Consider the following 23,288-nt stretch of genomic DNA (forward strand, 5'->3'; position numbering starts at 1 on the left):
AATTAATAAGTTATAGATGTTCTTTGCTCAATACCAAGTTGTCTTTGCTTACAAATTTTGCAGTGGAATTTGGATGCAGGGAACAAAATGTGCATCTTGCACATTTTTTTAATAGCACCATCTATTGGTAATAAGACAGAAAAATACTACATTATGATTACAATCTTTGTAAAAAAAAAAGTATTATGGCAACAAGAAATACACAATAATGTCGAATTCAAAACAGAAACTAATATACGTTGGGATAAGATTTATTATTATTAAGATTTATTATTATAACAAATTCAGTATACAAATCAAGTCTCTATCATATATGTATACATTAATATACAAAAATGTAACACATTCAGCACCTTTGAACAGATTAACAGAATATGTCCAATTATCAGTTCATAAACCTCTGGAATGATGATCTCAATTATGTAATTAAGAAGCTTTTAATTCTGATTCACCTCATAAGCAATTGTGCTCTTACTTTATAAGTTGTTTGGATCTTCAGGATTTATAAAATAATTACATCATTCCTGCATGCTAAGATAAATATACATTGTGCATTTAATGTGGAGTTGTAAAAGGATAATGAAAAAGACTTGCATATTATTTGAAATGGAAATAACATTTCAGCATTAAAGTGAGATTAGAAAATACAATCACATTAAAAAAATACCTTATTAGAAATAGATTTGTCTATCAATCACTTGATATAAATCTGCATTTTAACAAGCAAGTTTGAGTTTCATGACAAGAGTAAGTTTTTGATTAAACTTTTTTAATAAATGTGGCAAGATTAACATTTTACATCCAAGTACATGTAGCAGAATCATTTCGATCCAAATGTTTTGGGTTTTATACTACTATATTGTTACTGGCAAGTTGTAATTCACATTCCATCTTCTCAAACTATCATATCTCCATGTACATTAAGCTAAAGAGAGAAATGTTTAAGTGAAAGTGAAAGTATATCAAATGAATTAGTCAGTGGACTGCTTGAATCTCCTACTGATACATACAGTGTATAAAATGAAACTAAACTGGGGTGATTCCATGCTGGGTTGTACAGGACACTTTTAAACAACATTTTACATCTCTTCGACATAAAAATAAAAAATATTTTCGGGATAGACCGGCAATCTTCAAATAGTACCAGGAGGGGAAGAAGAACCAACACTGATCTTGACTGGATTGCTTAGTCTTTACAATAGATGAGACACATTTTTTTTTAAATTGGAGAAAAACAAAAGCACAGAATTGCCCGCTAATTGTTTCCTCAGGCTATTGAATTATTTGTATGTAATAAGGTATATGAATATTAAGTAAATACCAGTTTACAATAATTTTCTTGAGGGTGATAATGTTTGTGCATGGTTGGCTTCATACCAGGGCCTAAAAATTATTTGACTCTTTAGCGAGACAAATATGAATAATTTTATACATGCATTCTTGGAAGTATCATATTCCTAGACTACCGGGTTTGCATTCTGACCAGGGGCCTGTTTCATAAAGAGTTACAACTGTAATAACCGTTACCATTATGGCAATTACCAGGGCAACAGGGCTCAGCAGCCAATCAGAATCAAGGTAACCATGGTAGTTGTCATAATGGCAAAGTAACAGCATTTGTAACTCTTTATGAAACGGGCCCCAAATTGCCAATTACATGTATGCTGTTTGAAAGCAAAGTTGACTTTCCCTTCAGTATACAATGAAATATTACACACAAACATAATGATTTTTTTTATTCTAAGTTAATGCTTATCAGTAGCTTCCAATCATAAATCCTAGCTCTACTTTTCCAAACAGGTAATTTTTCATATCAAAGAAACAAAGAGCATTGCAGAAACTTGTTAACCATTAAATCTCTGGTACGCCACTTGATCAAATCAAGTGACCTGAACCAATTTATGCTACATTGTAAAGCTTGGGTGAAATATATTATTATTAAAGAGTATTTCTTCAATATCATTTATTACATTATGACAAAGTTAATATTATACAATTAATGCACATTTATGAGTGTGTTATGACGATGCAGCACACTTGAGGGTATTTATAATTATGCGAAAGCAAGAGGCGCTTGCGCCGAGTGCTTTTGCATAATATTGTGAATGCCCGAGAGTTGCTCGCATCGTCACTAACATCACGAATCTTAAAATGTGCATTAATTGTTTTATAAAACGGGTCGGCAAAATGAATTTTTCATTGAAATCTTGTTCAAATCCCTCCAACTTGTGTACGATCGCACAGACAAAGAGATCACAAAACTGTCAATTATGACATCACAGGCGTATCTACTATGCGCGCCTAAGTAAGCGCATCAAAATCCTAGCCAGCCTCTTTTACTGAACGCGTATAAGTTTTTACGTGCTATTGGAACTAATGCTGCACAAAAAATGCACAGTGCTGCACGAAAAATGCACGACTGGAAGGTTGCGCATAATTAAAGCATGAACACGTGACTTGAATACGCACTCACCATTGGCTACATCCTTGAACCCGTTTTATAAAAATGATTTATTATATACCTTTAAATCAATTGTCATCACACATAAACAACTTTAACCTAATTCATGAACATAACTGCATCATCTTTCTGTTTCAATAATAATAATAATAATAATAATAATATTACAGTAATAATTAATCTACATGTAGTAATAATAATTACATGTTTCTATATGCTACATAGCCTACTATTACTGTACCCAAGGCGGCCAAGCCTAGTTCTGGTATTCTAAATTGTCTTTCCAATTGCACATGATCTTACTGACGTTTGAAACGAAAATTCATAAATAAACATGATGTACATGAACAAAAACTCTTTAAAACAAAACTACAAACAAAAATCTCTATAGGTTTATGAACAAAAACTCTTTCAAACAGAACTACAAACAAAAATCTCGTATAGGTTTATGAACATAAACACCCCAACCCTTGCACTAAAAATTCTTAAGCATACATGAGCAATATACCATTAATTAAAAAAATCTTCTTTACAGAACATAAATAAGAGATTCGAAGAGCAAATTTTTTTTATTTTAGATTTCTCAATTCTGATTAATAAGTGTGTATATAATACTCATTCATGCAAGGTTTTATGGCCAACTGGAGATAAATAATTACTATTCTAAACAGGCATAAGACCAAGGAAGGGGGCACTTGATTATGTCACTACGCACATGCAACCGCAAGTTTTTAAAAGACATCCCTATAAGTTAGAGCTTTATGTCAAATAAGACATTTTTCATGTATTTCAATGTTTTCTGTGATTCACATTTTATTTCCTAAAAAGTGAAAACTCTACAAATCATGCCCCTTATCAAGAAATTCTAGATAGCACAAAAAATCCAGTACTATAAGCAAAAAGATAATGGTATTGAAAGTATTTAAGAAAGTTCAGAAACATCTTTGTTTGGATTTGGATTTTGCCATTTTTCTGAAAAATCCCTACATTTATTCCGATTTTTGGCATTTAATTAAGACACCATAACAAAGCATGCATGCAAAGAGCTACCCTTTTGACTTTCATTCTTTTGGTTGTACATGCACAGGATATATTTGTGTGTCACCATCCCGGTCTGGAATAAAACGATACCAGCTATTTTATGCGATACATCCCTAAAGAGAAATTACAGGCTTATTCAAGTGAAAATAATGTCGCCTCCCATTTTCTAATTATGCCAATTACGACTTGTTCCACAGCTAATCAGCATTAATGTCATTGAGTCAATTAGATTGCATAGCTACATGTAACGTTGTAAGGCTAAAATTGGCTTCTGAAATCATATTAATTTCATAAAACGATAACTTTACACTAGCTACATAACCTGTAGGTAATGTAGATATAAGAATTTTTTGTGGTTTCCCAATCATTTTCATGATTATATAATGTGCTCCCATGCACGGTCAATGTTGATCAGTTTAAGTTAACTGACCATTTTGAGTGTTCTGTACCATAATTCTTGTCCAAGTTACTATGACTACATGTACATGCAATGTCCAAAATGGTCAAGATACATGTAGATGACCCAATCAGCATGACCAACAATTGTTCATTGCTCTTGAGAGATATTTAATCTAGCAGTGTATGCAGGATTTGACAACGAACAGAAATGTATTTTCAGTCACACAATCATGACCAACCACCAGCCCCAAAAAAGGATAGGTAGAGTGAGATTATTGAATGGTTTGAAGAATGAGAACACTTCTAAATTTGCCCTTAGATTCAGGCACCAATAATAAGTAACAGGAATCATCAAAGAAATGAATGGTACAAGCAAACCTTTGAACTGTTTCTATTATTATACGCACATCTTGTACATGAGCAGAAATATGAATAAAATGCATGCCTCATGAGTCAAGAGAAGAAAAACAATATTGTTGTCAAACTCATAACTGTTATATTTCTTTGATATTCTGTATGGATATGACAAGAAAATACACAACACCTGCACTCCCCCCTCCCCCCTTATCTGTTATATCAGAAGGAGAGACCTGCGGGTCATAGTGATTCAGTTCACTTTTTGCCTCCCAGGCACAGATGATGCCAACAAATATTTAAAAAAATAATTTCAAAAATTAATTCAAAGATGTCTGAAGACTGGGAGGATACGAATCCAATGTTCTATGAGAATTGGATTCGTATCCTCCGCGTCTGGACCTACATTCACACTAAAAACCGATCTCATTTGTAAAATCGTTGCCGATAATACCCATGATAAAAATTACATAGAGGTACGCATATTTTTACATGTACAAGTGAAACAAAGTAATTAATAAATTATTTCTCATTAACTAATGATTTTTTTTTTACATTACACAATAATCTTTCAATGCAAATGGAAACAACTTTATTATATACAGTTCCACATTTGTTCTACCGTGAATCATTATGAAAAATCAAACACTAAAGGGTATCTCCTACATGTACCTATAGGAGAATTTCATCTTTTCTGATGCAGGCCTCTTGTGATATGAGACATAAATTCATAGCGATCAGCGCAGTGGAATGCACATATATTGCACCTAAAGGGCTCCTGCCAGTCATGACATCCCATATGAATGGCATACATAATACTATCGGCAAAGATTGTATGACAATGCTCGCATCGCATCACTTCATCTTGAGTTGAACTGTCCATCATCTTATTGTTACGGCTGCGGGATATAGAGCTGTTTGAGGACAGCTGAGGGGAATGAGCATCTAAACTTTCACGAGAATCTCTGCTGATTGTTGGCGACACTACATTATGAGGCATACGTGAAGATGAAGAGTTAGACAGAGGTGACTGATTTCTTACTGGATATTGAGGGTAGCGAAGGACATTTCTGCCTTCGTTCAGAGAAACAGCTTTCATAATGTAAGGGCCATTGCTGGTACTTGAAGCTGTACTTTGTACCTGTCCCCCTTGGAGTAATCTTGAAAGCATGGATGCAGATGTAAGAGCACCCTGGCTAGATGGATGGCAGATAGTTTGATTCCCATGATTACTGGATGTTGAACTATTAGCTGATAGTTTGGATTCAGGTCTTTGACAAGGCCTCTGAGAACTATTACTACTTTCACTGGGAAAACGATTCCTTGATGAAGATGTCGGTGATGCATTACCTTTGGAAAGTGCTTGCTCTAAGATACTCATTCTTGCCAGTCTTGACTGGCCATTAGAATGACTTGCATCGCCGGGTGAGGCACGATCACCTATAGAATCAGGAGACTCCAAGGATCTTTGTGGGTGTGTCTGAATATGATCAACATACTCCTCTATAGAATGGCACCAGCGATGACACACATCACAAACATAAGGGTAGTTTCCTGGGTCTGAACCCGAATCTGGGTGCCTACGCTTCAGATGTTGTACAAGCTCATGAGCAGATTTGAATTTTATATGGCATAAATCACAAGGGAAATTATCCCATTGATGAGATCGCATATGAAGGGTCATTCTCCTCTGACTCTGAAACATGTTACTGCATAGGGGACATTTGAAAGTGAACTGCTTAGAGCTATCTCGTGTATGACGAGTTTTAATATGAGTTTTCAACTGATCCTTTCTTGTTGCATTGTATTCACAGAATGGACACTGAAATGGGCGACTCCCACTATGAAGGTTCATGTGCCTTCTTAAACTAGTTTTCTTTGTAAATGATGCTTTGCACCAGCGACAATCAAATTTTTTCTTAATACCTCCCATACCAATAGGCTGCATTGTTACAGTTCCTCCAGGACGTAGAGCATTGTAAAGCAATGATGAGCTGGGTCCGGCATCTGGATCCTGATCTGTCATTGAACCCAAAGTACTTAAATCTTCTGGTTCAGCATCAAATGCAGCTTGCATATCATCACTTTCTTCTCCCATAAAGCTACCATCTTGTTCTATGATTGCAGTTTCTGTAAAATAACATGTTTAATCTAAAATTCAAATCACTAGATGACATGAGCTAAATAGTTTTAGTACCAAAGAAAGCAATTTTCATTTAGAAGACGACACCTTCAACCTGTGAATGTGTGATCTAAAAACCTAATCAAATCATTTTCGCTATACATGCATAAAATGCAACAGGTTTGAAGTTGGATTACCAAATGAATTTAAGGTAACAAAAAATATTGCTTTTTCAAGTCAATGGCTTTTATGAAATGAAAATCTAATGAGACGATCATAATTCACATATACTTGTAAAAATAAATATAAAGTTTTATCAGTCACATTTGTATATTTCAAAAGTACAAAACCATGATGAAGGAATATGAAATTTAGTAAAGCCATTCATTCAAACAACATAATTTTTTCCCAAACTCTGTCACCCTTGCCCGATTTCCAGACAAAGCTAATAGTAATAATTCATACCACAGTAGGCCTATTACCATTATTTTTGCTTTTATTCATTTATAAATCTTGAAAGCATTTCAAAAAATTATATTCATAGTTTTTTAAAGGTCAAGTCCACCCCAGAAAAATGTTTATTTGAATGAATGGAGAAAAATCAAATTGGCATGATGCTCAAAATGTCATCAAAATCATATGTAAAATAAGAAATTTATGTCATTTTAAAGTTTTGCTTATTTTTCACAAAATAGTGATATGCACAACTCAGTGACATGCAAATGAGACAGTCGATGATGTCCCTCACTCACTACTTTTTTTTATTGTTTGAATTATACAATTTTTCAATTTTTTTTACAGATTTGGCAATAAGGACCAATTTGACTGAACCATATAGTATTAAACAATACTAATTCCACAATTTCAGGGAGGAAATAACTGTTTCAATTGACAATGAGGAGAAAATTAGAATATTTAATATTTCATATAATTAAATACAAAAGAAAAAGTGAGTAAGTGATGTCATCAGTCTCCTCATTTGCATACCAATGAGGATGAGAATATTACTGTTTTGTGAAATCAAACGAAGCTTAAAAATCTCATAACGTTCTAATTTTACATCCAATTTTAATGAAATTTTCAGTGTTATGGTTGTTGGATTTTTCTCTTTTTATTCATGTTTTTGTTGGGGTGACTTGTCCTTTAATGAATCAGTTATGTTATGAGGTACCAAAATCATCAGCCCTTCTATTGGCTTTTAATAGAGAAATCTACCATTACAAATCCCTGAAAAAAACAGAGCTCTACAAGAAATGATCCCTCAGTGTTCCAACAACTCTTACCATCATCAGGTCCATCTTTTTCTTCAGTAACCATGATATATCCTCCATTGTCCACATCAGGAGAAGGTTCTTCATTTGGTATGTGTTTGTTGTCATCCTCTCCTTTGGTATCTGCTGTTGCTTGGATATGTACAATATCTCTGTCTTCTTCTGGTTCCACATCATCTTCAATGAATTCTGACTTTACTTGAAACACGTCCATCAAACCTTTCAGATCTGAATCATTATATTCTGCCATTTTCCATTACCTCTGGTTGTATACCTGCAAATGAAGTTATATGGTTGAAATACATATCACTTAATGGGAATCCATAATAAGGAAGAGAACAAAAACTCATAATGGCAGACATGCCACATGCTCAATTCAATCACACATAGAATGAAATTATCTCAGCCTGAATTTTTTCTTAGCAATCCAGTTCATGATCACCTAAGCTGATATTAAAGGTCAAGTCTACCCCAGCAAATTATTGATTTGAAAAGTGGAGAAAAATCAAACTAGCATAACACTTTAAATTTCATCAAAATCGGATGTAAAATGAGACAATTATGGCATTTGAAAGTTTCGCTTATTTTTCACAAAACAGTGATATGTACAACTCGGTGACATGCAAATGAGTCAGTCAATGGTTTCCATCACTCACTATTTCTTTTGTTTTCTATTGTTTGATTTATATAATATTTCATTTTTTACAGATTTGACCATAAGTAGGGACTTGACTGAACCATATAGTATTAAACAATGCTAATTCCACATGTTCAGGGAGGAATTGATCACTGTTTCACTTGACAATGAGGATAAAATTAGAATATTTCATATCTCATATAATAAAATACAATAGAAATAGTGAGTGGATGACGTCATCAGTCTCCTCATTTGCAAACCAACCTGGATGTACATATAACTGTTTTGTGAAATTAAGCGAAACTTTAAATGTCATAAACTCTCTTTTTTTACATCCGATTTTGATTAAATTTCCAGTGTTATGCTTGTTTGATTTTTCTCTTTTTATCCAAATCAATTTTTTGTTGGGGTGAACTTGTCCCAAAGAGGCAAAACAGTGAAAATTGCATCACAATCAGAACTGAAAATATTAACCAAAAAAAAGAAAGATAAGATATTTCAATGATTTGGATGATACGTTCAGACATTTGAAGTTAAATCTGCACATTGTGGAGTGTTGAGACCCAGTGGATTAGTCTTTGAAACAGAGGATCATGGGTTCAAATCCAAGACATGGCATAGTATCCTTCAGCAAGAAATTTATCCACATCGTGTGGCACTTGACCCAGATAAGGTAAATGTAGTCGCAGGCTGCTACAATAAGTGGGAATGCTGCTTGCATAATGCATATGACGTCACACACAAAACAATTAAAAAAAAACTTTTTCACCCTTTGACTTAACCTTGAACCTTGAAGAGCATACATGCTGCTGATGGAGAGGGGTAATCGATTTTCCTCAAACCTTCACCACCAATAGTTTTATCATTTTTTTCTGCTAAGTATGTGTACAAGATACTTTTTGTTAGGGTGAACTTCCCCCTTTAACAAGTGCCAGATGCAACGTGACGTCATATCGGGAGCTACGATAGACTGATAAGTCTATTTTCGTCAGGGATATGCTCTGCTGAGACTTCGTCTGGCTCTGAGGCATCCCCTCTGTCAATAGACCGATGACGGCCTTTGGGCTCGTAGACATAGTGGTGGAGCTCCACCTACGCCTAACTACAGCAACTATGGAGAAAAGTGTGCACTGGCGCATCCTCCTTGATTACTCCTAAATTTTGCTTTGGGGAAAAGGGAAGAAAAAATAAAGATAAATCTATATCAAATAAATTCAGCTTACCACTTTTCCCAAAAATATGCTAGAAAATTTAGTAAATTTTGATGACAAACAGATCAGGTTCTTCGCCGTCAGCGTACTTACAACTGAGCGTACGAACATGCCAGCCAATCCGCTGGCGTGTCCATACACTTAGCTGTAGCCGACGGCGATCGAAGAAGAACCTGGCTGATCTTGATCTGTTTGTTAAACCAAATTTCCCTATTTTCCAGTATATATTTTGGAAAGGTGGTAAGCTGATTGTATAAATTTATCTTTATCATTTTTTCCTTCTTCCCTCGTCAAAAAGCTTAGTTGCTAACATTTGAAATGCAGAAAACTAAACAGATTATTGCAAAGCAGCGGAGCGACCAGGGGGGGTTCACTGGGGATTGGAAGGGGAGGGAGGAGCTTTCGCATTTTTGGACTTTTAATTGTGCAATCTGGTGCACAACTTGACAGAAAATTTAAGAATGACTGTATCTGGGTATGTCTCAATAATAGACAAATGCACCAAAATCCACATAGATCTAGGTCTAGACTGTTTCGTTTTCACTAAGTCATACACGAACATTGACCAAAAGCTTCGGTCTCTGTTATGTTGGTTGTTCAGCTGAACTCTGTTGGCTTCACTCGCCAAATACAGAGACCGAATATGTTTATGTACTATAAGTTCAGATAAAACAGGAAGTGAAGTTGCGCAACAGCCGAGGTAAGTCACTGTTTTTGTTCCCTTTAATTTGATTTTTTCCCCGTTTTTTGGCAATGAATGCCAAGAGGGAATATTAATTTGCATTTCTGTCGTGTTTATTTTCAAAATTTTGATTCATTAAAGACGAAAATTGAAGAGCCCCGACGGGGGGATTTGCATTGTAAGTCCCCTAATAGTGGCTGCACAAATAGCGAGCCGTCTGTGTACGAGGAGAAATTAAAAAACTAAAAAATATTTAAAAACTCCTCGAAACAAACGGCTGCCAGATGTCTAACACAAACATAGACCAAAAGCTTCAGTCTCTGTTATGTTGGTTGTTCAGCTGAACTCCGTTGGCTTCACTCACCAAATACAGAGACCGAAGTTCAAGCGCGATCTGTACAGGGGACTCAATGGCCATATGTTTATGTACTTAAGATCAAATAAAACGGGGAAGTGAATTTGCGCGACAGCCGAGGTAAGTCACTGTTTTTGTTCCTTTTAACTTGATTTTTCTCCGGTTTTTGGCAATTAATGCCAAGAGGGAATATTATTTGCATTTTGGATGCATTAATTTTCAAAATTTTTAGTCATTAAAGACAAAAATTGAAGAGCCCCGACGGGGGGATTTTGCATTGCAAGTCCCCTAATGGTGGCTGCACGATAGTGAGCCATCTGTGTATGAGGAGAAATAAAAAAAGAAAATGTTAAAAAACTCCTCGAAACAGACGGCTGCCAGCTGTCTAAAACAAACACAGCTTCAACAGGGAAATTGTTCCTCAGTCATAATTCCTGTCTGAAGTCTGAACTTCTGTGTTCATCTGGCCAACACTATTTCACTCATGATTCTCTACATTTCACAGAATTCTTCGGGCAATCAATCAAGAAGACGGACGTGGCACAGCGTCCGTAACATTGTCATTTGACATTACGTTATTCTTATTAATATTAGGCCTAAGCCGCCCTAATAACTTTTTTAATATAACTTGTAATAATTAATATTTATTAGGGCAAAAGCCCATTAAATCATGTGTCGCGTGCATTTGTATTCCTTCGCACGCGAGAAGAAATGGACCCATGGGTGCCCTGGGCTGGGTTGACTTTACTTAGTCCCGGGACTTACTTATTGAACGCACTCCTAGTACCAATGAGGTCCAAACATTAACATGTATGGACCTCATAGGCGACATTACCCAAAAATATGGGTTAGACAATGCTGTTCTGATTTCCAACCCAAGACTTTGGTAAATGTACGCCTTAATACAAATTGGAGTTACGTGATATGACTTTCATTTGTTGGGGAGACATTAAAAGTATTAATTAAGTAGTTCAAATTAAAATATATTATCATTAAACTTACATTTCAGGCCCTTTTTGTTGATTTTCGGTGAGCGTTCCACACAGCTGCGACGAGTGATCAACTCCGAAGTGATACGCGAACTGGTCAGCTGATCGGTCAGGTGATCGGTAGATTATCTTTTTGTCAGACGTTCATAATTTATGTAAAGCGTATCAATCTTCAGTATCTTGATTCCAAAGTATCAGTATTGCAGATAAATGTCATTATTGATTGGAATCAGTGGCGGATCGGGGGGGGGGGGGGGGGGGGGGGGGGGGGTGGGGGTGAGCATTTCTGCCCGATCCCCCTATTGAGATTTGTAGTAAATATTTTGGAATTAAATACGTTGTTCATACTAGTTATGCGACCCCTCCCTTATGATGATCACAGCATTATTTGTAATGGGGATATTTCGTTCATAATTATTCTTGTCTCTTCTTTCTCCTTTTTAGCCTTTTTTTGCTTGTTAAAACCGTTTTTCCTTTTTTTTGGGGGGGGGGCTCGCCAAATTTTACGTGGGTCAAAATTACCTTCATTTTTTTAGTGACAATCTTTTTTTCATTTGTCCAGTTCTACGCGAGACAAAATTACCTTCGATCATTATTATAGTTAAAAACTTTTTTATATTTTTTATTTATTTATTTTTTTTTTTTGGGGGGGGGAGGTTGCCAAATATCACGCGAACGTTTGTCAGCTTTTACTGTTTTATTCGACTTATAATCAAACATTAAATGGGGCTTACCACAGTTTTTTTTAAAGTCAATTCATAAGAATATTCCTCCTCGGAATTTGAGCTTTCTTTCATGAAATATCAATTTTTTTCATGATTACCAAAAATACTTAAAATTTTTTATCGGTGTATGCCTATAAAGCTTTAGCTCATGCGTTGCGCCTGCCATATTTTAATGCTGATCAACTTTATGCTTTTAATGAATTCCTAAAAACAATAAATTCTCAGATCATCAATTTTGTCGCAATCGAATAATTCGATTGCGTCTCTCTATCAGTTTTGAATATTCATAAAAAAATATCAGCTCGTGCTTTTTGCTCATAATATTTTGATTAGTAAATTCTTCTCTTATATAATCGAGTCGGATAGATAGATAGATAACTAGAGAGAGAGAGTTGGGGGGGGGGGTCCCTCAGCTACTTGTCCTCGCTTATTTGTTATTATTTGTTATTATGCTCATGTTGTGAGAGCTTTGTGTTTTCACATTTTTTTCTTTTTCAACCTTTTTATTGTCTCGGAGCTTCCCTCTATTTCTTTACACTATATTATAATGTAGTCCTGTTTCAATCATTGGCGGCGGAAGCCCCAAATTTTAGGAGGGGACAACCTAAAAAATTTTGACAAGCAAAAAAAAAGGCTCTCAACCCAAACATTTTAGGGGGGACGTAGGAAAATAAATTGACAAGCAAAAAAAAAAAGGTCAACAACAAATTTAGGGGGGAACGTCCCCGCTTCCGCCGCCTATGGTTTCAATTCTTTTTTTGTTCTCATTTCAATGAAAACATCATTATTAAACTGACGTAGAAGACTTTATTACGAAATTTTGACATTGTTTTGTTTCATTTGTTTGGCTTTCTTTTTTTCTTCTCCTCATCTTCTTTTTCTTCTTACTTTTTCCCTTTCCTTATTTTCTCTTCAGTATTTCATTCAGGTATCCGCCAATTTATACAACACCAAGCATATAGAGGCGGATAATCAGTGAGGGAGCATGACGGTGTGCCGCTCTAAAAAAAAGGAGGAATATTGGAAGAAAAAAAAAAGAAGGGATGGGGAAAAAATAAAGAAAAAAAAAGATGATGATGGCAATGACGATGATGAAAATTATCTTGGTGATGATGATGGTTGTGGTGACGGTTGTGGTGATGATGATGGTGATGCTAATGATAGTGGTGATGATGATGATGACGAGATGTAATTTTGTTATTTTGTCTTTGAAAAAATTAAGTAGTGCAAAGTTGAATTCATTTAAAGTTTATTATGAAAATAGCAGAAAAAAAATTGGTATGCGTTCGAGGAAAATCCATCCCCCACCAATCTTTTTCAAAGGTAAGATTTTTTTTTTTGCCCGGGGGGGGGCCACTTCCATTCACGAGTGGATACCATGCGCGACCATGGGGTCTCGAAAAGCACCCTAAACACGTAATTTCCATATTCTGAAAATGCACCCCTTAACAAGTATTGGCGTGTGAAACCCTACCCTTAACAAGTATTGGAAACAAAACGATACTCTTGGCAAATATTCCCTGAAATGAACCCCTAAACAAGTACAGGAATGTTTTATTGTTACGGGTCCTTCGGTCATCGGCTTTACCTTATTTGGTTTAGTACGACCCCACCTTCTACACCTCGCGCAAATCGGACTCTAAACACGAAGTGTTGGAGCAAAAAGGACATCCTTTATAAAACATTTTGATTTTGTTTTATCATCCCCGCAAATTAGACCCTAAACACGACGGTTTTCCTAGCGAATTAATAGATACCCTTTTTTCGTTATTTTTGTGTTTTTGACACCCTTATCACGTTACGTAGGTAACGTGCCCTATCGTGAAAAGGACATCCTTTTTCCTTTTTTTTTTGGTCGCGCATGGTATCCACTCGTCAATGTAAGTGCCCCCCCCCGGCCCCCGGGTTTTTTTGTGACGGCGTAGGCCTTTGCAAGCAGCTATTATTATGGTAAAAAAGTAAATGAAATGTCAAGAAATACATGATAATGATTTTTATGGTACATTTTAGTAGGCCTATATCAATTCATACTTGTTATCAAAAAGAAAAAAGTGGGTCGTTACGAACCATTAAAAATGGGAAATTTGGGCATTTTATATTTAGGATAGAGCAACTGCTCGTTATAGACGTCACAATAAATCAAGCATTCTAAATTCTATCAACTCCATTTTTTGTCAAGTAACACCTTCATCGATATTTTGAAATGATTTTTCTCATATTTTCATCATCTTTTTATCAGGGTGAAATTCCCCTTTAATTTACAAAACAGATTCGCAAACAATATCAAGAGTAGTGGGAGGCAAGGGTGGAAATCTAAGGTAGGGGACCAGGGGCTGGAAAACAGGCAAAAAAAAAACAAAAAGGAAGGTTTATCACCCCCAAAAGAAGGTCGTCTCGTCCACTCCTAGTACCAATGAGGTCCAAACATTAACATGTATGGACCTCATAGGCGACATTACCCAAAAATATGGGTTAGACAATGCTGTTCTGATTTCCAACCCAAGACTTTGGTAAATGTACGCCTTAATACAAATTGGAGTTAAGTGATATGACTTTCATTTGGTGGGGAGACATTAAAAGTATTAATTAAGTAGTTCAAATTAAAATAGATTATCATTAAACTTACATTTCAGGCCCTTTTTGTTGATTTTCGGTGAGCGTTCCACACAGCTGCGACGAGTGATCAACTCCGAAGTGATACGCGAACTGGTCAGCTGATCGGTCAGGTGATCGGTAGATTATCTTTTTGTCAGACGTTCATAATTTATGTAAAGCGTATCAATCTTCAGTATCTTGATTCCAAAGTATCAGTATTGCAGATAAATGTCATTATTGATTGGAATCAGTGGCGGATCGGGGGGGTGGGGTGGGGGTGAGCATTTCTGCCCGATCCCCCTATTGAGATTTGTAGTAAATATTTTGGAATTAAATATGTTGTTCATACTAGTTATGCGACCCCTCCCTTATGATGATCACAGCATTATTTGTAATGGGGATATTTCGTTCATAATTATTCTTGTCTCTTCTTTCTCTTTTTTAGCCTTTTTTTGCTTGTTAAAACCTTTTTTCCTTTTTTTTGGGGGGGGGGGCTCGCCAAATTTTACGTGGGTCAAAATTACCTTCATTTTTTAGTGACAATCTTTTTTTCATTTGTCCAGTTCTACGCGAGACAAAATTACCTTCGATCATTATTATAATTAAAAACTTTTTTTTATTTTTTATTTATTTATTTATTTTTTTTTGGGGGGGGAGGTTGCCAAATATCACGCGAACGTTTTTCAGTTTTTACTGTTTTATTCGACTTATAATCAAATATTAAATGGGGCTTATCACAGTTTTTTTTAAAGTCAATTCATAAGAATATTCCTCCTCGGGATTTGAGCTTTCTTTCATGAAATATCAATTTTTTTCATGATTACCAAAAATACTTAAAATTTTTTATCGGTGTATGCCTATAAAGCTTTAGCTCATGCGTTGCGCCTGCCATATTTTAATGCTGATCAACTTTATGCTTTTAATGAATTCCTAAAAACAATAAATTCTCAGATCATCAATTTTGTCGCAATCGAATAATTCGATTGCGTCTCTCTATCAGTTTTGAATATTCATAAAAAATATCAGCTCGTGCTTTTTGCTCATAATATTTTGATTAGTAAATTCTTCTCTTATATAATCGAGTCGGATAGATAGATAACTAGAGAGAGTTGGGGGGGTCCCTCAGCTACTTGTCCTCGCTTATTTGTTATTATTTGTTATTATGCTCATGTTGTGAGAGCTTTGTGTTTTCACATTTTTTTCTTTTTCAACCTTTTTATTGTCTCGGAGCTTCCCTCTATTTCTTTACACTATATAATGTAGTCCTTTTTACCTCATTGTTTCAATCATTGGTGGCGGAAGCCCCAAATTTTAGGAGGGGACAACCTAAAAAAATTTGACAAGCAAAAAAAAAAAGGCTCTCAACCCAAACATTTTAGGGGGACGTAGGAAAATAAATTGACAAGCAAAAAAAAAAAAGGTCAACAACAAATTTAGGGGGGAACGTCCCCGCTTCCGCCGCCTATGGTTTCAATTCTTTTTTTGTTCTCATTTCAATGAAAACATCATTATTAAACTGACGTAGAAGACTTTATTACGAAATTTTGACATTGTTTTGTTTCATTTGTTTGGCTTTCTTTTTTTCTTCTCCTCATCTTCTTTTTCTTCTTACTTTTTCCCTTTCCTTATTTTCTCTTCAGTATTTCATTCAGGTATCCGCCAATTTATACAACACCAAGCATATAGAGGCGGATAATCAGTGAGGGAGCATGACGGTGTGCCGCTCTAAAAAAAAAGGAGGAATATTGGAAGAAAAAAAAAAGAAGGGATGGGGAAAAAATAAAGAAAAAAAAAAGATGATGATGGCAATGACGATGATGAAAATTATCTTGGTGATGATGATGGTTGTGGTGACGGTTGTGGTGATGATGATGGTGATGCTAATGATAGTGGTAATGATGATGATGACGAGATGTAATTTTGTTATTTTGTCTTTGAAAAAATTAAGTAGTGCAAAGTTGAATTCATTTAAAGTTTATTATGAAAATAGCAGAAAAAAAATTGGTATGCGTTCGAGGAAAATCCATCCCCCACCAATCTTTTTCAAAGGTAAGATTTTTTTTTTGCCCGGGGGGGGGGCCACTTCCATTCACGAGTGGATACCATGCGCGACCATGGGGTCTCGAAAAGCACCCTAAACACGTAATTTCCATATTCTGAAAATGCACCCCTTAACAAGTATTGGCGTGTGAAACCCTACCCTTAACAAGTATTGGAAACAAAACGATACTCTTGGCAAATATTCCCTGAAATGAACCCCTAAACAAGTACAGGAATGTTTTATTGTTACGGGTCCTTCGGTCGTCGGCTTTACCTTATTTGGTTTAGTACGACCCCACCTTCTACACCTCGCGCAAATCGGACTCTAAACATGAAGTGTTGGAGCAAAAAGGACATCCTTTATAAAACATTTTGATTTTGTTTTATCATCCCGGCAAATTAGACCCTAAACACGACGGTTTTCCTAGCGAATTAATAGATACCCTTTTTTCATTATTTTTGTGTTTTTGACACCCTTATCACGTTACGTAGGTAACGTGCCCTATCGTGAAAAGGACATCCTTTTTACGTTTTTTTTTGGTCGCGCATGGTATCCACTCGTCAATGTAAGTGGCCCCCCCCCCCCGGGTTTTTTTGTGACGGCGTAGGCCTTTGCAAGCAGCTATTATTATGGTAAAAAAGTAAATGAAATGTCAAGAAATACATAATGATTTTTATGGTACATTTTAGTAGGCCTATATCAATTCATACTTGTTATCAAAAAGAAAAAAGTGGGTCGTTACGGACCATTAAAAATGGGAAATTTGGGCATTTTATATTTAGGATAGAGCAACTGCTCGTTATAGACGTCACAATAAATCAAGCATTCTAAATTCTATCAACTCCATTTTTTGTCAAATAACACCTTCATCGATATTTTGAAATGATTTTTCTCATATTTTCATCATCTTTTTATCAGGGTGAAATTCCCCTTTAATTTACAAAACAGATTCGCAAACAATATCAAGAGTAGTGGGAGGCAAGGGTGGAAATCTAAGGTAGGGGACGTACCAGGGGCTGGAAAACAGGCAAAAAAAAACAAAAACAAACTAACAAAAAAAAACAAAAAGGAAGGTTTATCACCCCCAAAAGAAGGTCGTCTCGTCCAAAATACATGTTTTACTTCGATTTAAATGATGTAGGCCTATTTCTTTCCATCATATATAAAAGAACAAAAATAGTAGGGGGACATTTGATAATGTGCCCCTACTATTTTGGGTTAGGGGGAAGTGTCCCCCTGGGATTTGCGCCCATGTGGGTGGGGGGTGCTGCACCTCCTTTCGGAATCATTATGGAACAGTGTGAATAGTCGCTGTGATTTCGATCTCATACCTATAAAAAAAATAGAACAAAAGAACGCCTTGACCACAGGCCAAAATGCCTAACAATTTTTCCGCGGCATTAACAACTCTCGTAAGGGGCGCTCCATTTATAAATAGAGTTGCATGTGTAGCTGTCTATGGCAACAGAATCCATCGCAGAATTGAAGCCAGAAGCGTGGGAATTTGGCAGAAAATTCAAGAAAAGAACCGGTGAGTACCGATTTAAGAGTAATTATATATTCATTAACATTTATTGAATCATAAGAATAAAGATTTTTTACGGAAAGAAAGCTTAGTTCTAAGCTAGGGCTGCCCAAATGCGCGTGAGTGGAGTCTCAGTTTCTTAACACGGGTAAGTATTGCGGTGTCGCCTAGACTGATTGAACGAAGATGGAAAAGTGAATTTTGGGGGGAGAAAAACGCCACACATTTAACAATATGTGGGACTGAGGTGAAAGCGCACTAAACAGACAATTAGAGCTAATACGAATAAGAATAGATTACTACATAATTATCGTTGATCGAAACCATATCAAATTGAGATGACATACCTGAGAAATTATTTGAAGATAGTCTCTTGCTGGAATGAACAATCAAGGATAAGCCAGAAAACGTATTTTTATATTAAATTTTAGCTGTATCAGTCGGAGGAGAGCGTAATTTTGTCTGTGAGCAAACACAATCGCGCATGCGCGCGTGAGATGTTTACAGATATGATAATTTATATAGGCTTGATATGATTGATTGATTGACTGACTGATTGATTGATTGATTGATATAATGGCTTCATTTATTTTATCTATTCTTAATCAAATGGCTTGATTTACATTATGGTGGATTTTAATGTAAATTTATTGAATATTTCAAGTCATGCTAAATCTGAGGAATTCGAAATATGACTCAACAACAGTTTCCAACCATGAATAATTAGCCTACACCCGTACACATATACAGGGGCTAGTCTGCAGGCACAGACCCTCATTGGAACATTGATCAACAAGTGTGCCTCCACGCAAAGACTAGCACATACAATACTTGCTGTTCCAATGCGAGAGAGCCTTCAGTACACAAGGCATGAGTAGGCTGCACAATCAGACCCTTATTTCGAGTGAAGGGTTTGCCCAGCAGACTATACAGGGGCCGCGAAACGATTTTCAAAGGGGGGGGGGATGACCATGCAAAAAATCACAATCGTATATGGTCATTTTTGCGTTTTTATACATGGTTTTGGAAAAATGTGGGGGGGGGAGGGCTGAAGTCCCCCCTTCCGCGGCCCGTGCAATATAGCTCTATGCATATACTACAACAACCCTTATTGATAATTTGTTTACAACTAAATGCAGTTGAGTTACAGTATGAAAGTGGATTGATCTATTGACCACCTACCAATATTTCATATTTCAAACTAGACAGCTGGCAGCGCCGTCTGTTTCGAGGAGTTTTTAAACATTTTTTTTTTATTTCTCCTCTGTATTTGGTGCGATTTGGTGAGTGGAGCCAACGGAGTTCAGAGGAACAACCAACATAACAGAGACCGAAGCTTTTGGTCTAATTTCAAACGACCATACTTTGCCAATTTTTTTAAAAACAAGTCCACACCATTACTAATAATGCACAAAGCATTTCCATTTATTTGAAAGCAAGATAAAAGAGCATTGTAGATTAAATGCCTTGCTCACGGGCATAGCTGCCGCGGCCGTGGATCGAACCCCGGACTTTGTCATGTATAGACAGAAAAAACAAAATTATACAACCTGTATAAAATTTTATACAACCGCTGTTTACTATATGAACCTTACAACTGTTGTTTGAAAATTATACAACCCTCGGTTGTTCAAAATCTAAACAGCAGGTTGTATAAATTTTTTATACAAATTATGTTTAAAACTTGGTTTTATACAGCGGGTTGTAAAAAGATTTTTATGCAATACTGATTAAATTTTGTGCAACTGTATAAACTATGGTTGTATAAAAAAAACTGTTCAAAAATGGTTGTATAAAAGGAGGCAAAGAAGAAGGCAAAGGAGAAACTTTTATGCTTTCAGTTTCATTCAAGATATTTATTCTTGCATTTCACACCTGCACAGTAAAGTATGCATGTTTTACATTACATACATAGGAGGCAATACTCCCAAAACTTTTTTTACAAGGTATCACTTAAAACACTATGTAACACTGTGGAAGACTCTGACATACTATATCGGAACACGGACGAGTAGATTCAATCCTGCACAGGGAAAGGTAGAAAATTTTGAAATGTGTACAAAATATGAAGAAATGTCCATAACTTATCATTGACGTATTTGCTGCCCTCTTGTTATCAATATATATTTTTAAAAAGCAGAAATTTTCTTATTACTTGTTTCAGTAACAGTAATTTATTTTATTCCCCCCCCCGCTTTTTTTACAAGAAAATCAGACACCTGTGTGCTTTCACAAATGCGAAAGATTAACATTATCCTAAAAAGATGGGGATCCTTGTAGTGATCTTAAGTATGCAGAAAATCTCAATCCAGGCATTATATCTATGAAGTACTCTGATAACTAACTTGCAACAGTGAAGAATTCACATTTTTTCATATTTCAAATAGCTATTTGATACATAAATTAATGAAAATTACATTGAATATTGGCATGATAACTTTAGACAAAAATGTCATTACAATTTCATGAAACATTGCAAATAACAAGACTCATAAATATTACATCTATTTCAACCTATTTCGATGCCTAAGACGGGGGGGGGGGGGGGGCTGATAGTCTGATACAGCCCCTCTTATGATCTCGATCGCAACAAAACTTGGTACAAGTGTTACCCGTCGCATAATCTACAAAACTACAAGATCATTTTCTGCGAACAAGCTCATTGCTAATTAATTATGCTAATTTATGCATAGAATCAAAATTTTGCTTTAACTAACTAAATAATGCCCCTAAAATGCAAATTTGGGGTACACAGACACTTTATATGAATCTGATCAAATGTACAAAAAAAAATTCAAAATCACATTTAATTTTTTTTATGTATTTTATTGTTTTCTAAATTTCTTATGTATTTCTCAATTTTTTATTGTTTTTCAATGGAAATTGTCGGGGACTTATTTGGACCATAAATAAGATGGAATTAATAAATTTCAATCAGTAAAAGGAAAAATAATGATACATTTGCCTAAAAACTCTATTTGCATTGGATTTGTACACAAATTCATATTTTTGTTAAATTTTGGGTCTGCAAGCACTTACGAAATGCGTTATTTCGGAACCGCGTATCCGGGGGTCGGAAATTTGGTCTCAAAAGTTGCGCGAGACTTGAATGTAAAGAGTCGGTGAGCGACGCGGTCAAAAAATTTTACACGGCAGCTTTATTACGAAAAAAATGTCGAGGGGGGGGACCGATTCAGCTCCCCTCAAAATTTTTTGACCATGTCGCTCACTAACTTTTTACTTTCAAGTCTGGCGCAACTCTTGACTGACCCCGGGTACGCCGTTCCGAAATTACGCAACATTTCGTAAGTGCATGCAGACCCAAAATTAATCAAAAACGTGAATTTGTGTACAAATCCAATGCAAATAGTGTTTTTAGCCAAAATTCATAAATGTATCAATATTTTTCCTTTTACTGCTTAAAACCTATTAATTTTATCTTTTTTATGGTCAAAAGTCTCCGACAATTTCCATTGAAAAAAAGTAGATAAACAAAGAAAAACAAAAGAAATTTAGAAAACAATAGAACACATAAGAAAATAAATGTGATGTTGAAATTTTTTTAAAATAAATTTGATCAGATGCCTATCTAGAGTATGTGAAACAAAAATTAGCAATTCAGGGGCATTATTTTTTTAATTAGAGCAATCTATGATTTTACGCATAAATTAGCATAATTAATGAGACATGCAATTTTTTGCAGAATTTGATGTAAAAGTTTTGTGATAATGCCATGGGTAACACGTGTGCCAATTTTCGTCTCGATCGCCCCATCCACGGCGAAGATCGTAGGGGGGGGGGCTGAATTAGCCCCCCCTCCCCGTCTTCTTAGGCGTCGAAATAGCCCAGTCTATTTAGGGTGTAGCCACTGAATACTATGTGAGCAAAGCAAATATGAAATATATGTCCTATTACAGACCCAAGCTCAGCATTACTGCAGGCCAAAGTGAAATAAGTGTGCAATGGATGAAAAATTAGAGGGTGGTATCCAATTATGGTACAAAAGATCCTTCGGTTTTAATGCATTGAGCAAATGTTCAGTTGCTGAATATTTAAAGGACAAGTCCACCCCAACAAAAACTTGATTTGAATAAAAAAAGAAAAATTCAAAAAGCATAACACTGAAAATTTCAACAAAATCTGATGTAAAATAAGAAAGTTATGGCATTTTAAAGTTTCAACAAAATAGTTATATGAACGAGCTAGTTGCATCCAAATGAGAGTTGATGACATCACTCACTATTTCTTTTGTATTTTATTATATGAAATATTTCATTTTCTCATCATTGTCATGTGAAATGAAGTTTCATTCCTCCCTGAACACGTGGAATTCCATTATTTTAACATTTTGTGCTTCAGGCCAGGAGGTCCTAATTGCCAAATTCGTAAAAATTGACATATTGTATAATTCAAACAATAAAAACAAAAGAAATAGTGAGTGACATCATCGACTCTCTCATTTGGATTTTACTGGCTCGTTCATATAACTATTTTGTTGAAAATAAGCGATACTTTGAAGTGTCATAATTTTCTTATTTTACATCTGATTTTGATGAAATTTTCAGCATTGTGCTTGTCTGATTTTTCTTTATTGATTCAAATCAACATTTTTCTGAGGTGGACTTGACCTTTAAATAAATTCAACGATGGAACATTATAATTAGCATTGAGAAAGTATCGAAATGAGTCAAATTTATCCTGGCACAACAAGTTGGAATAAAGATTGTCATCTAAATGTTTCAGACATGCCTTAGAAGATTCTTTCTTGTATTTGCATGAAATCTGGAAAGATGATGTGTACTGGACTTAAAGTTCTTACAACAAAGATAACAAGAACTGTTCTTCTGCACCAAAAGGTGAAATTATTCAAACAACTCTTT

At 35.5% G+C, this 23,288-nt stretch overlaps 1 protein-coding gene across 1 annotated transcript; it reads right to left on the reverse strand.

Annotated features, from left to right (window-relative positions):
* Window positions 1-4,527: 4,527 nt before the first annotated feature.
* LOC121419361 (DNA-binding protein Ikaros-like) lies at window positions 4,528-18,882 on the reverse strand. The gene is made up of 3 exons (XM_041613787.1): window positions 18,756-18,882; window positions 7,661-7,922; window positions 4,528-6,385 (listed from the first exon to the last, which is right to left on the reverse strand). Exons 2-3 carry the CDS (start codon window positions 7,896-7,898, stop codon window positions 4,941-4,943), a joined length of 1,683 nt encoding a protein of 560 aa, XP_041469721.1. The 5' UTR covers window positions 7,899-7,922; window positions 18,756-18,882; the 3' UTR covers window positions 4,528-4,940.
* Window positions 18,883-23,288: the final 4,406 nt, after the last annotated feature.

The sequence above is a fragment of the Lytechinus variegatus genome, chromosome 7, assembly GCF_018143015.1.
Source record: "Lytechinus variegatus isolate NC3 chromosome 7, Lvar_3.0, whole genome shotgun sequence".
Lineage (NCBI taxonomy): Eukaryota > Metazoa > Echinodermata > Echinoidea > Temnopleuroida > Toxopneustidae > Lytechinus > Lytechinus variegatus.

Coding starts and splice junctions, on each gene's coding strand:
- LOC121419361 (XM_041613787.1), bottom strand. CDS start 7,898: ATGGCAGAATATAATGATTCAGATCTGAAAGGTTTGATGGACGTGTTT. Junction 6,386..7,660: donor AAAAGATGGACCTGATGATG/GTAAGAGTTGTT, acceptor GTTATTTTACAG/AAACTGCAATCATAGAACAA.